This window comes from Apus apus, chromosome 3, assembly GCF_020740795.1.
Source record: "Apus apus isolate bApuApu2 chromosome 3, bApuApu2.pri.cur, whole genome shotgun sequence".
Classification (NCBI taxonomy): Eukaryota; Metazoa; Chordata; class Aves; order Apodiformes; family Apodidae; genus Apus; species Apus apus.
In genome coordinates, this window is record NC_067284.1 from 56,877,948 (window position 1) to 56,893,636 (window position 15,689).

At 47.4% G+C, this 15,689-nt stretch overlaps 1 protein-coding gene across 3 annotated transcripts in view; it reads right to left on the reverse strand.

Moving 5' to 3' along the window:
* Window positions 1-14,805, reverse strand: part of SYNDIG1 (synapse differentiation inducing 1) — an 82,085-nt gene extending 67,280 nt beyond the window's left edge. For 2 of the 3 annotated variants that reach the window (XM_051615649.1, XM_051615651.1), the window contains exons 1-2: window positions 14,737-14,805; window positions 1,255-1,825 (exon numbers count right to left, since the gene is read on the reverse strand). In XM_051615649.1, coding sequence (XP_051471609.1) covers window positions 1,255-1,734 — 480 coding nt within the window. In that variant the 5' untranslated portion in view covers window positions 1,735-1,825; window positions 14,737-14,805. Of the gene's footprint in view, window positions 1-1,254; window positions 1,826-2,003; window positions 2,126-14,736 lie in introns of those variants that run through there. The other variant, XM_051615650.1, reaches the window with a different exon arrangement.
* Window positions 14,806-15,689: the final 884 nt, after the last annotated feature.

A 15,689-nucleotide genomic window follows, 5' to 3' on the forward strand; every position in this document is an offset into this window, starting at 1 on the left:
GAGACTTCCCACAGTCAATTTTGAAATGCTGTAGAAGGGTGTAACTGGAGCTAACATCCTCACATGACACAGAGATAAACTTTTTGTCTCCCTGTGGAGGCATCGAGTATGGCATTACTGGCACACACTGGGAAACACACTTCTCTCTCTCTGCCTTATCAAAGCAGAGGGAAAAGTGAATAAAAGAGAAGCTGGGCTCTTGTAGGGTTGCCCCTGTGCTGATCACAGGGTGAAGCACTGGTATTACAGGAGGTGAAAATAAAAGTTTTAGAAATTGTTAGGTCTCAGTGGAGAAAACTCTTGCAACAGAGAAACACAACAAAATAATCTCTTGATCTCATCTTGGATGTTTGAGTTGAAGCTATGCCTTTGCTCCAGACAGCCAAGCAGTCTTTGCTAGGTTAGGTTTCTGTCTCCAATGTTGGAGAAAGTTTTGGGATTTGGAAAAGTTTGGGCATTATGCACTCCTTCAATTGCCACACACACTAGCAAACACAAATGTGTGCTGCACTTGGGCAGCTGGTTTCAGCCAAAACAAAAATATTTTTTAAAGTAAAAGACACCATTTAAGAAAGAAGGATGTTGATTTCCGAAGTATGCACCATCTGGAGAACAAAAGGTATCTTACTTTACTGTGAGTAATCAGTGAAGCAGAGGAACCTAAAAGCAAACATTGCATTTGGTATCTAATGAAGTGTTCCACTCCATCAGAAAAAAAGTATTTTATTTCAGAGACATGGGATTCATTGAGGCTTGAAACCCAAAGACTTTTGGGTTTGTGTCCATTCAGAGACAGAAAGGTTTTGTGTTTGAGCCAGCATGCAAAACAATCTGCTTTATGCCCTGCTCAAGTCAGGAGAAAGTAAGAGATTATGTTGGCCTGCTGAAACAGGACAAAGTCCATGGATTTGAAACCAGGATGCTCCTGGTCTCAACCTTACACAGCACTTAAGAATGTGGGTCTTCTTCAGTTTCTGACCAGCCCATTCAGAGGCAAGAGGGAAATGGTAATTCCTGTTCAGGCCAGTGGGAATTTTGCCATGAGTATCCACAGAGTCGGGACTTTACTGAGTGAACAAAGATGAGCAATTGCTCACTGTCCTGGGTGGAGGAGAGAACAATACAGCTGATCCCATGCAGACCAGCTTCCAAAGCAGCTGATCCCATGCAGGTCAGCCCTTGGAGACTGTACACTTCACCCCAAATACACCCTTGCCCCACAGCCTTCCCCACATATCCCAAATGACATCTGACCTCTAGCTCCTGGAAATCCTCCTCTTCCTCCACATCGTAGGAGAGGGTGTGAATCTTGATGTCATCTGCTGAGAGATCGATGAACTTGCTGTCCGGGTACTCCAGGCTGTCTTTGGCAGGGGATCGGTCCTCGATGAAGGTGGTTTCACAGCACTCTGAGCTGATGCTCTCGCCCCACGAGCGCAGCACATTCTCCGAATAGAGGATGATGTTGGGCCGGTAGTGAGATTCCACCGTCTGCTGCAGCATGTTGGGGTCCAGGAGCTGCTGCACAGGGTCATTCCTGCCATTCTCCAGGCAGCTTGGAGATGAAAGGCTCCCTGCTCTGCGACTCTGGTACTGAGGGGTTGGGTACACAGAGACCAGACCATCTCGGCTCTCTGCCACTAAGTTCCTTGTATTAATTAAACCATTCCTTTTCCCAGCTTCGGTGATCTTATTGTGCATTAGCACACTGTTCTGCTCAACCAAGCCATCCATACTGGGAGGTGTCTGAGGGAGTGGGATGGGTGGTCTTTTATTTTGTTGTACCTTAGAGGAAGGTCACACTGGGGCAGTGGCTCCCATTTTCCTGATGAAGAAAGGAAATAGATACCAAGGTGAGGTCACAAGCAATTAATTACACACCAAAGCACTCAAATCAGCTTTTCTTTGGTATCACCTCACAAGGAAATAGAGCCACACATTATGTGCACACCCTGCCCTGGCTCTCCAATTATAACCCCACTTGAAGAGGCAAAAAACCCCACCCCAGATCCATGGGGTGAACAGGAGCAGATGGACTCCTGAAGTGGCTTGGTAATTGTGGGCCCCTTCAGAGAATAGCTATGATGCCTCCTCCATCCTCCCATAGGTACACCATCATGCTGGGGACAATGTCCCTTTCCTCTAAAGGCTCTGATAAGAGAAGAAGAGAAAAGATAAAAGAATAATTTTCATTTCTCAAAAGCATGCAATTATGAAGGGCAGGCAGCTGGTGTGTTCAGCTGTCAGTCTCCACAGCCAGCCTTCACCCTTGACAAGTGCTTTACTACCCTTTGAAAACCCAGATGAAGGGAAAAGAAGTAGGCAGTGCTCTTCAAATCAACTGAAAAACCACCACCTGAAGGCGAGACTGAATCTGACCCAGAGGAATTAAAACTCCTCTGGACAGGGTCTCAAATGCCTCCGAGTCTGCCTCAGGGCGAAAGATTAAATGGCTGTGATGGGGCTTGTCAGCATGACCATCCTCATCCAGATTCACCTGGAAGACATAGAAGCAGAGTCGCTTGAGCCCCAGGAGCTTGTTGTCTCCTTTTGCACAGGAACAACAACCATCCTCTGTCTCACAAGACCACCCCTGTTTTGTGTGGGTTGCACTAAAGCATGAGAAGTACCTTTTTCCAACCCAAACACTTTCTCACCAGGGTACTCATTCTGCTCAGGTGCAGCCAAAGGAAAATGCATTTTGAATTACAGATGCATCTGCCACAGCAACAGTGAGCTCAGGGTTGTTTCTGGGCCTGACCATAGAAATCACATGTTCCAGGCTAAGGCCAAATTCTAAAGGCAGGATTGCCTATCCTCACTGTGCTGCCTGGAGGAAAACAAGAATTACACATATAGACACATATACATATGCATTATTTTTACTTGATGCTTTCTCTCTATTTCCCTTTTGTATCAGATCCTCTAGCAGCAAAAGCCTAATTTTACTTCCTCTAAAAAACTCCAAACACCTGCAGTCTCTCCTTTGGCTTGTGAGAGATATTTAAACTATTCCCAAGGGCTGGTCTTCTGTTCTTATACTGCAAACGAAGAGAGAAACTCGTGTAACATACAAGAGAGCTTAACTAAGTGTGCTGCAATATTTGCCTTCACAGCACTTGGCTTAACATGCAGAAAACCCATTTTATTTTGATATCAAATAGTTCAGTTCTTGTCCTAAATAAACTTCCAGGAAACCTACACAAGTGAAAATTCAACACAGGGGATCCCATGGAATTTACATGACATGGCTTTCAGCCCCAAACCTGGGGAACCTGCTGGCAAAATTAAACCAATTTGCAGATTAGCTTGCATTCAGTTTCACCAAACAATTAGCTCTAAAGCCCTCAATCCCTTTGCAGCAGATAAGACTGAGAGCTGGTGCCCTGTCTTTCCAAGTAAAACTCATTTCCATATGCAGCTGTGCCTGAGCTAAATGAACAGAAGACCATGCCCTCTTCCCACTCCTTGCAAAGTAACATCAGCCTGTGTCAGCACAGATAAATTGGCGTGAGGTGGATCTGCTTTTGGAAGGAGCAAGTGAAGTTCATCAGGTGAGAGTGTGTGGGGAGGCCAACATGTTGCACATTTGCCTTAGGACTGGCCTTTGTGGCACAACAGTCTTCCCTCCACCAGTCCCCACAAAGTGCTGGCAACCTGCAAGACCTTTTGTGGGCTTTCTAAACTGTCCCAGTTTTGCCATTTAGGAGGCTTCAGAGGTGGGGTGGGACCCAGCCACAACCTCAGCTGAGGAACACAGCTAAAGTTGGATGGGTCCACTTGCTTAGCAGATCATTCTACTGTGTCTCTAACAGCTTGCCCAGAAACCTTCCCCTTCTTCCTCCCACTCTTCCCAAAGAAACAAAGCAAAAGTACATCACCACAGGTAGAAGCTGAGAAAAACTCAGCAATTAAGGAGCAAGTTGTCAGGAGACTTTGCTCAGTTCTCCATGAGCTCACTGAAGAAAGTGCAAGGCTCCCTGACATGTGACACCAACTATCAATCCCACTGAAGTCTGAGAGATTTCACCCAAAAGTGTAAACCATCTCAGAAGCATTCTTAGCATTCTTGTCCAAGCAAATGAGGTAGCCAGCAGAAATATATCACCAAGGCAGGAAAAATTGGAAGAAGATGCTCAAAATAACCAGATCCTCTCTCAGAAAAATGGGTAGAAAGGTGAACTCTTGGTCATTGCATCAATGGATGCAGCAAAGCTTGGGTCAGGCCTTGCACCTCCATGTAGTCACACCAGTTCAACAAAGGGGTATTGTCTGGCTTGTGCAGCACTCAGGAAAATGCCATTTTAAGGCAGCTTTATCTCATGACTTCAAGCAGATCTATCTGATTCCCTTCATGTTGTCTCTGCACTCCCCTATCACCCAGATGATACTTGGCTATGGATTATGAGGAAGGATCGTTCCAATCTCTTTGATGTTTACTTGCATGAGGACTCTCCAAAATCTTGGGAAAGCAAAACCATCCTTCAGGTCTTCTCACACTCCTCGAGAACGAGAGGGGAAAAGTAAGCAGAGCTCACAGTGGAAAACGCTTTAATATGCCTAAGTGACCTGAGACCCAGGAGCACTTCACAATGTCACTGGTGTTGTCAGGAGTCAGAACCACCCTGTGTCATCTCTTGCTCCTAAATGTTCATCAGCCTAAGTGATGCAGGAGCCATGCTCTGTTTGAAAAAGCCCTATAAAAAGGAAGCCTAAGACTCAACAACACTGAAAAAAGAGATTTGGCTCCAAAGTCTCTGGAGTGCTGACAGATAAGGTTCTGCAAAAGACCTAAACCAGGACTGCTGATGATGGCTTTGGTATGGTATGGCCACTATCTCTACCTTCCCAAGGAAATGAGAACAACTACATTTCAGGTTCAAGCAGCCTCCCTAATCAATCACACCAGCCTGTGCCCTCTCCCAGACAATACCAACACTGCAATAAATAAGTGCCATGCATGCTCCTGAGAAGACCCAAGGGGAAAATCACTTAATTTTGGCAGAAAAGAGAGATTAGCAGCATGGACATAGTAAATGTTGGACTGCTCAGCCCATGGGCAACAGGATGGATCCTTGTATGCCTCATTTACTAGCTAGGAGGGAGCCTGTGGTGTTGCTCAGTCCTATCATGGACCTAAGCATCTATCTGGCTGGTGCCTACCTGCCATGCATCTAAACCAGCCTTGTAAACCAATATTGCAGATTCTGAGTGACACTTTCCCCTTTGGGATGGGGGAGGGAGGAAAGAAAGCATCCAAAACGAGGCAAGGACAAGACAGGCAACATCCCCTTGCCACACAGAGCTCCTCCATTAATAGGGCTAATGCACTGCTCAAGACATCCTCTCCAGAGTCCCACGCAGCATTGCAGCTTGCATGCCTCAGGGAAGGTCAGCAAAGACAGATGCAGATGGCAGCATGCAATCAAAGAAAACTGTTTAACCCTAGAGTCATTTCCATCTGTAGCTGGCTGGCTATCTCACCAGAGCCTGACTCAATGTTTTTGGCCCTGCAAGTGTATTGCTTAATGGCAAGGAGCTGGCAAGACTCTTATGCCTTTTCATTATAATACCTAACAGAAATAATAATAATAAGGTAGCATTGATTTTTCTTTTTGAGGTGAAATTTCTGAGTGGCTGGCCACTAGGTTTAAATCAATAGCACCTTGATTGCCAGTGCATTTTGATGCATAGCTGGAACAAGGTCAATTGCTGTCTAGGGAAACTGAGAAACAGTTGTGGTACCCAGAGATTCTTCATCAATAAAAGGCACGATTAAGAGTATTGTCAGCCACAAATGAAATTTCACATCCTCATGGATCAAAGAAAATCTCCCCTGGGCTTTTCTCTTCCCAACAACCGGCTGAAGGAAATCAAATCAGATTTCCAGGGCCTTTGTCACCTGCTGTTACCTCAGTGTTGGTGGGAGAATTAGACTGAAAGGCTGGGCTTCATTTCACCTCCTGCAGACACACAAGGATGTTTCTTGGGAAAAGTGAATTGCAGGTATGCAAGATACACAGGACCGGTGGGCTCAGTCCCCTCTTCAGAGTAACAATACCCTTGAAAAAAACAGGGGAGACCCTCTTATCTTAACAGTAAACTTCAGATGAGTTAAGCAGGTGAAAGGAGTCCCTCAGGTTCAGATGAAGGAGCCATGAATAGGGGCATGTGGCTGTGAGCAACGCTCAGGGGCAAAAGGCAGCAAGTGCTAATGCAATGGATCAGGGACTGTGTCCTGCCTGCAGGGGGCTCCTTGGATGTGGATTCGGTCACCATCCTTCCAGTAAGGGCTGTCAATGACCTGTCCCAGATCAGGCTCACATGTCCGCAACTCACAATCAGGTCCTAAAACTGAGATTGCTCCAGTTTCCATGTCAAACTGCAGCCCAGAGGATCCTGGATGGCGGCACGACTGAGCAGATAACTTCTGATAGACCACCTGAGGCAGGGACCTTTCCCTGCACCTTCTCCGCACGGAGCCAACACTCAAAGTGAAAAAGAGCCACTTGTATTACTTAGGACCACGGAGCGGTTTCGGAATGATGCTGACAGGAAAATGAAACTCATCAGGGCCCTCTAAATAAGAGCTGTGCAGTGTGCTCCAAGATGAGGAGATAATTTAACTGGTTTGATTCAGGTTTCATTTGTCTTCACACAGTTTGAATTTCTCTCCATAAATCACTCACTGGTAGTCAGGCTAACCAGAAATAATTCTGCATTTTCAGACTTGAGGCTGTAGCCAGAATGGAAAACCAAGTTCAAGCTATTGACAAATAGATCAAACTTCAATGCAATTTTTACCTTGGGGATTAGATATTTTTACCCTGGTCTCTAGTATTAAAAGTGAAGCCATTAATTATTGTAACCATCATTCTTACCAATTTCTTGCATTTCTTTTTTTCTCTCTCTTTCTTATTTTAACAAGAAGCTGCAACCAGTGCCAAGGTATTTGGTCTGCAATGCTGAGGTTTATTAAGCTATCAGTTGTGTTACAGCAGAGCCCAGCTACAGTAGCTGCAATGAGAGCTATGCTCTGCTGGGTGTTCTGCAGACTCCTGCTATGATGACAGTGGCTGATGAACTAATTAAGCAAAGGGTGTGAGACAGAGAAATGCAAGCTGTAGAGAGGGCATGGAGAGAACAGCTAAACACTGTGTCCTGGACTCTGGCAGACAAGGAGCAGAAGGCAGCTCTGCTACTGCTCACCATCCCAAAACTCCTTAGTTCCTCTGTGACCTGGCAGGACATTGTTGTCCTGCTGCCTTGATGGGTCTCTCCCTTTTGCACAGCTCTAGCACAGCATCAGGGTCTTTCAGATTTCTGGAGACCCCTGTCAGGTACCAGAAGTTCTGTGTGAACAAGTAATTCTGTTACCTCTGAAATACCAGGCTACAGTTGAAAAGTCCCAGCCCCTTCTTCACAAGAGATCAGAAAGACATTCATCCTGGCAGAGCAGACATCACCAAGCCAAAGGCCTGGATAACTGGCAGGAAAACCTAGAGATGAAGACAAACCTGGTGAGGCTGAAGGCAGAGTCCCCATCTGCTATCAAGGCTTACAACTGTACCTGCAGCCATTCCCTGCAGATCTTGCAGAAATTCAGCCAGGAGAAAGGGCTCAAAGAGTGCACGTGCCTCTGCAATAGGGGTCTTGGATATAAAGGGAAATCTTTTCACAAGAAAGACAGTTAAGAGTTGGAAAAGGTTGCCCAGGGACACTGTCCAGTCTCCATCCTTGGAGGTTTTTAAGACCCAACTGGACGAAGCTCTGAGCAACCTGGTGTAACCAGGCTGACACTGCTTTGAGCATGAGATTCGACTAGAGATTTCCTGCTTTTCCTTCAACAAGAACTAACCTATGATCCAAACCTTTCTACTCCTAACTGATTCCCACCTGTCTCCCATGCTCCCAACAAGACACTGATTCCATCCACATTCTTCTGCCAACTCCTTGGTGACTCTAAACGTAGTATCAGCATGGCAAGAAGGGACAATAACAGCCCTTTGCAGGGCCGTGCCACCAGCAGAAACTGGAGCAGCCTCACAACCAGCAGATTCAACAAACTACTTCTGTGTTTGATGCTGGTTACCCCACTGCCAGCACACAGAAAGCAGGGAGCAGAAAGCTTTCTTGAAGAGCAAGCAAGCCAAATGGTGAGAGCTGCAGCCTGTTAAGAACCATATTGTAAGAGGCTTGGAGGCTGAAGGTTTCCTGGTGCAAGCTTTCAGGTATGAGGGAGTTTTTAATGCATAATGCAATAGGCTTCAACATGGTTTGAGGTATTTCAAACATCTAGAAATTGCAACAATGCATATGGACCTTTTGCTTGAGAGAAATCACAGGCAATGCATGGACCTGGAGAGCTGATTACAAAACGAAATATTTAAGGAAGGAAAAAAACCTCTCCCACTGGTATTTTTCTTCTTTGATTTCACTGGGCTCATTAAATTAGGTTTTGTTTTAAGGGAATGCTGCTATTTCAGCAGCTGAAATTCCTTTTGACCTATTAAGTAAATTGCAGGGAGTTTCATAAGGCAATGCAACTAAGTCACACTGGGAGAATTCGGAATGCATGCAATAGTGACAGCTAAATGTTTAATTGCTAACAGTGGAATTAAAAAGACCTTCATGCTATTTTAGTGTTACCAATATGCAGCAAATCCACTGTGAGACATGGGCCCATCCTGCCCTGAAAAGGAGGGACTCAGAATACAGCGAAATGCCCAAGGTCAGGTCAGACACAGTAGCAGAGCTGGAAATAAAATCCAGGTTTCTTGATTGCATATCCAGAGGTATATTTAAATGTGGAAACAATTACCATATGCATATTAGATCTGCCTGAATAATTGCAGTAGCTGAACCAAAGAACAGTAGGGAGAAAGGAGGAATTACCTTGTGTTGACCTAAAACACGAACTGTTATCCCTGCAACAAAATATTTCCTTTTAAGCAGATGAAAGCATCTTGCCTGAGTCAAAATGAAGTGTAATGCTTCATTTATTTATTTCTTTTTAATTTAATCAACTAGCTTTTAGTTAAATTTGCTTTAAGTTGCCTCCAATAAAAAAATTACACATTCAGACTTCTCTAGCGATGCTCCTTCCCAACTAATTTTGACAGCCTCAACTCTTTTTTCAGTTCAGTCCAAATTCATAACTTCAGTTGATAAAAAACCTGCACTTTCCAGCTAATAAATAACTGACCTGAATAACAGCACCTGCTTTACTGCAAATATCCCTGGCTGTTATGGGAGGCACTACTATGAAATCACCTTGCCATTTAGAATCATAGAATCGTTGAGGTTGGAAAAGACCTTAAAGATCATCAAGTCCAACCATTTTCACAACTTATGGCAATTATTTTGGAAAGTGAAAGCAGTCTAAAATAAGGCTCCATGCCTTTTTAAGTGAGAAATTCAAACTGGGGAGATTGCATCATGACCAGCAATTCTTGCTTTAAAAGATGCATCTGTCCCAACAGAAGGCCAAGCCGACATTTCTCCTCCCTCCAGCCATCCAAAGAAGTTCTATAAAACCCTCTGATTTGGTCCAGCACAACAAAAGTGACTTTCATGACATAATAAATAGAGAGACACATAATGAAATAGCTCAGGTCAGTACCTTCAGCAGTGTCGTCAGGCTGAAGGATCTCTTTGCCAACTCAAAGAGCAGAAAATTGTGCTGCCTTTCACTTTTGAAGCAAATGAATACAGCTGCTCTCTGAGGTGTATAATTGCATTCTTAATTGTTCAGAGTGCCCTCACTGAGCAAAGCTTAATGCAAAGTGAGTCCCATGGATTTCCTGCATGGAGCAAAGAGCACTCCTAGCCTCTGCCCTCTTGGGGCAGGGAGAAGCTGCTCCAGCTTCTGGGAAAAACTTGACTTGGACACTCACATGCCAAGTTTGGGGCCAGAACTAGCGCTCTTGTGGAATTAACCATAACCCATGCTTTGCAGAGTAAAAACTTAAGCACAGTTGAACCACTTGCTTCACTGCACATTTACGTGATGGATGAGCTGCATTCTCAGGTGAAAAGATACGATGCCTCAGTTCTCTTGGTCCCTACGCCACAGTTTCGGAGCGTCAATCTAAGATTAAAAGGTGTGGAAAGGACTGAGTTACCACCAAAAAAACCCTCTACACAACTTAAGTGATGCCTGGTGTTTCAACAGAATTAAAATTCTCCAGCCTAGAAGAAGCCACCTGATGCTCTGCCCTATAGAAATCCACAGAAAAGCAAAGTCCCTGCTGGATACAACAGAGCATCCAAATGAACCTGAAGTGGCTTACCCAGGAGTATCAAAATCACAGCATCACCTGACCCCCTTGGTCTGCCTGCAGGCTGACTCCAGTGTCTCCCTTTGACCTAAAATCCCCAGTTAAATGTGTTTGTAACTGTGGGAAACTTCTTTTCTTCCCCACACAAGCCTGAATAAAATATCTTTTAAGCCAGGGAAGGCCTCTCCTGATTATCCCCAGCTAATGGACTAAAACAGACTTGCTTCTCCAGGACAACTGAACCCAAAACAACAGCTGTGGCCCGGGACAGAAAGGATGGACGACAAGCCATCCTGTGCCCCTGGCAGTCACCGCCCTAACTTGGGGCTCAGGGACGCTCATTGGCTCTGGACAGTGACACTGAGGGGACAGGTGGGTCAGGGGGTATCAAAGGGGCGAGTGCAGCAGGTGGGCCCTTCCCTCCTCCCTGAGGCCCATTCGGACGCTTTCTGCGTGGGACACCCCCCTGCTGCGGACACTGGTGCTGGGACCCTGCCTGCCTGCCTGCCCCGGGTCCAGCCTGAGCCTCAGCGCCGAGCGTGTCCACGGACAGACAGAAACACCCAGATGTGGCTCCAGGACTGGCCCTACTAACTCACTCAAATCTTATTCCTGATGGGCAGCCAAGACCCCCTAGAGCCTGGTCCCTGCATACACCGTGCTTGTCTGGCTCTACTCGTTTCCACATTGCATGCAGGAAGCAAAGTAGGACTAGGTGCCTTACTCTTGCTCTCCATGTTACTCACCAACGCTATGCTCCAGGGTGGGATTTAAGATATTCCTGAAGACGGAATGATAAAGAGAGGACAGAACAGGAATACAGCTTAGTGGTAAAGACTGGGTGCAAAATGAAGGTTTCTGTAAAAGCACTCCAGCTTTGTAAGTCACTTCGCTAGAAAAATGCTTCCGTGATACTGTAAAATTGCTAGTGCCAGTTCATCAGAGTGAGAATGATTAGATTAAGCAGCCACTGCTGGGGCAATAAAATCAGCCTTGTTTTATCAGGCTCTAAAAGAATTGCAGAGCCAGGAATACACTGTGGGACAAAAGCTTTACCAAATAAGTGATTTAGCCATAGCGAGGCATGGTAGCTGGAGGCAGATAGGACAGGCAGGGAAACACTAAAAAGTAGCATCACTGGGGATAGTGGGGATGGGTTGACCTTTACAGACCTTTCTTAACCTTATACTCATCCCTCCCTGCAGAAATCAGAGTTGAAATCAATAATGGAGTCTATTAGACTTAGGGCTTTACCAGACCCTAAGAAAACTCCTCTTCCCTCTGGGACAAAGGAGCTAGGAGATTTCCATATGGGAGGCACAGGCATTTGGCTGGCAGTGTATTAACTCAGTTTTGTCTCTGTGATCTTGCAAGCCACTTGCAGTGGAGAGAAGGAAGATCATTTTGTTGCAGAGAGCACAAGAATAGCAGCTGAAAGGTGGGTGGGTGAGTGGCATGGGGACACCACACACAGTGGGAAAGGACTGGATCAGCCATTGCGTGTAGCAGGCAGCTGCTGTGGGAGAAGTCCTGAAGATGCTCGGTAAGCACAGCTGTCCTGCAGGATCTGAAAGCCAGGCAACATGTCTCATGGGACCTATAATGAGCAGGTTCCCCCTCAAGGAGCTGAACTATTTGATTATGCCGTGATTGTCTTCTGAGCAAATTATCCAGTTGCAAGCACCATTTCAGAGATCTTCATTCTCCCTGGGGATTTTTAAGGGGTCTGACCACTCAATCAAAGCACATAAACCCCATTAAACCTCTGCTCAAATTATGCCATCTTGATGTGAACAGTCAGTTCATTCTTCTTGTGCCTCAGTGAATTAAAGTCTCAGAGCTTAAGGACAGAAGTACTTTACAGCACAGATTTGGATGAACAGTTAATGAGGGAAGTTTACACATTCAGGTTTTATACAGAAACATATACAAAGATACACATCTACAGGGATGCCATGTATAAAATAGGTAGTGCTAGAGGCATGCACAGACTCACATCTCTCATGTACTGCACCACTATTTGAAAATGCAGTCTTTGCTGGTGCAATGAAAACAACCAGAAGTTGTCACTCTTCAGATATTATGACACCAAATTGAAAGCACCATTTCTTTTGATTCTTAGGCAGTATAAGCTGAACCAGCTTCACCTGAATACTCAGGGTCACAGACTTTTACACCTGCTGAGGAGCATTTTGCTGTGATCTCATTGCTCCAAGTAGTTTCCAACTTTTACTACAGAAGGAGTATCCAGAAACACTTGATTTGATATCCAGAGGATGTGTATTGAAACATGAGCAGATACACACTCTCTCACACACACACTGTTCATTCACAGCTGGCAAAGCCAAGTCACTGAACATGCAGAGTGTTTTCCTCCTGTTTAAATCTCTGCAATTCTTCTCAATTTTTTTTTCCAATGGCACTATACAAAGAATAACCTGTGAAAAGTCACGTCTTCAAAGTGAAGAAAACAAAATTTGAAAGTCCCAGTATGTAATGTGCAATCATAATACACACATAGGCAGTATTAAAAACTCTCCCGAACAGAAGCATTTATAATTGTCTGTATATATGAATTTACAGTCAAAACAAAAACCATTTACAACTATGTTGCACCTTTTCTCTAACACTATTCTCAGAAGCAAAAGCATTTTAAATCCAGGAAGCAGCCTTCATCAGGTTAAATGTGTTGTGGTGGTGCCTATATACACTAGTACTGCATTACATCTGCATTTGTATAACCAAGAGCCTTCCTGTGCATGTGAGATTTATTCCAGAGTGTATAGTACCAGTGGTGTGAGATTTCTGCTTGCTCACTTAATAAAAGGAAACTTCATTTAATTCCTACAAATGCATTCATCCAACGTACATCCTGGCATGACCTGTAGTTACCAAATTGCCAATAAAATGTCACCTTGGCCAGTAAAATTAGAACTGGCCTATTCTTTGGAGCAAGGTAATTTGAAAGGAACACGGAGAGCATCTAAATGCAGCTACTTTGAAGATGATAGCTCATTAACTATAATTAAGAGCAAGTCATTTAAATACATGAATGTAGAAAAGTACATTCTCATTCTCTGCTCTGACTGCATTTTACAACACACAATAATCCCCCTGAAACTACCAGTTAACTCATCTTCCCGGATTTAAGAATATCAAAGCATCTTTTAATTGTTGTTAATGCCCTGTTTATGAGGGATTAATGTCTAATCATTTGTGATTTGAATATTTAATCTCCCTGGAAAGTTTAGATCTTTTTTGGGCACATTTCTCTCTCATGACACGCTGAGGCTGCAGCCTCCCCTCCAGTTATTTTGAAGACTCAGTTCAACAGATTGCTTTCCAGAGCAACTCCTGCCACTAGGTAGCTCCATGTTTTTATGGGGGGGGGGGGGGGAGCTGGGGTGGGGGGAACCCACCACCCCCCTCAGTCCCGCATAGACGCCTTGCAACTCTCCTCCTGCACCGCTGGACCAGTGAGCACGGCCAGTCCTGTTCCAGGAAGGCTCGCACTCCTGCAGTGCCAGTTCCAGAAAGGTCTCAATGCATTTGCCAGCCTCTCCCTACTGAAGGGTTCTCCTTGACCCCTTGTGGGATGCTTTAGTGACCCAGAAGGATGGGGCAGCCGTGGGGGACTTAACCAAGGTCACCCTTCTCTGCCACTGAATAGCAGGGACCGCTCCTGTCTCCTCGCCTTAACCATCCCTCGCTCCAACTTCGCTGTCGCTGCCCGCAAACTACGGGGTGGGAAGGGAAAGAAATTCAACCGGGCGCCTCTCGAGCAGGCTGGTGAGGGGAGAGGGCAGCTGTGGCTGCAAGGAGCCCAGCCTCCCTGCCGCCTGTCCCCTGGCTCAGGCTCTGCCCCGGAGCCTGCACGGGGCCGTGCACACACACTTACACACACACACATACACACACACACACACCCCCCAACCCTCTTGCCGGGGAAGAAACTCCCCTGGACTGGAGGGATGGCCGGGTGCTGGGAGGGAAAGATGCTCGGACACAGTGAGCTGGAGGGGATTTCTCCTGGGGAAGGGAAGGAAAAAGAAGGACATCCCCCCCCCCTCGCCCGCATAGTTTCCCTTCCAGTGCTCCCAGCAGCGCTCTTGCACTGGAAAGGCCAGACCCCCCCGCTGACCCCCGCCAGGCGCGCCGTGCACGACCTGGGACGCGAATTCCGGCTCCCAGCAGGGCACCGGGGAAGCACCGCTGCGGGCATCCCCCGCTGCCGGGCGGGGGCAGGATCCCAGCCGCCCCGGCCCGCGGACGGCCCCAAGCCCCCGCGCTCCCCGGGGGAGCTCCAGGGGAGCTCTCCCCAGAGACTCCCCGCGGTGCCCCCCGCTCCGTGCCTGGCGGCTCAGCTCCGGAGGGTGAGCGGGAATTTGGTGCATGGCTCCTCGGAGGGGGAGAGCGGGATGGGGGGGGGGGTGGGGTGGAAGAGGGGGTCACTCACCTCCCTGCAAGGTGACCCGCAGCGCGGTCCTCCCGCCGGGGGCTGCAGGAGGGAAGGCGCGGCTCCCGGTCCGGCGGCGGCTCAGCGCCCGGGCTCGGCGCCCGGCAGCATCCCGGCGGCGGGGGCGGCGGCGGGGCCGGGCGGCGGGGCTGTGCCGCCTGCACCGCCTGCCCGCACTGTGCGCTCGACTGGCTGGGAGGAGGAGGAGGAGGAGGAGGAGGAGGAGGAGGGAGGCAGGGAGGCGGGAGAACCAGCCCTGCGTGGCAGCGTGGCCAACTTTCCTCCTGCAGCAGAGAGCAGCAGCCTCACATACCCCGGTGTGTACCCCCCCTCCGGAGGGGAGGTGGGCCACTGCAAGCCCCAGTCCCCCGTCTCCTCCTCCTCCTCCCTGGGCCTTACTCCCAGCCAGAGGGTCTCAGCTGCTTGCCACCCACCGGAGCCCAGCGCCTCTCCCCGGGGCACCGGCTCCTCTCGCCGTCCCCCACACCTCTCCCTGCCGCAGAGGCATCCGATAGCGGCTCCGTCAGCCTCACGGGCACCTGCGAGCCCGGAGCTTGACACACCGGCTCCTCAAGGCGATGAGGAAGCTCCAGCAAGTCTCAATAACTTTATTTTGCTTATGTGTTTTGATTTTTTAGCTTCGTGATGAGCACGCCTGGGCTGCATTCTGCGGCATCGAGGGGTTGTTCCCTGCTTTCCTAATAACTGTACACAATATAGGTAAGCAGGGTTCATTCATTCCTCCTCCCAAAGCCAGCAGGCTTGCTAGCCAAGTAATTTGACTAAAAGCTTCTCTGTCACCACTTCTTTCTAGATGCTTCAGCATCTTTGGCTCAAGATGCTGTTGGAAGATCACATGCCCAGTTTATGTCACTGCTTTCCTGTGGCACTGCAGGGAGGCAGACTCGAGGCCTGACAGCCCCAGTGCCTTTTTGTGGCTTACACCTCTCTGC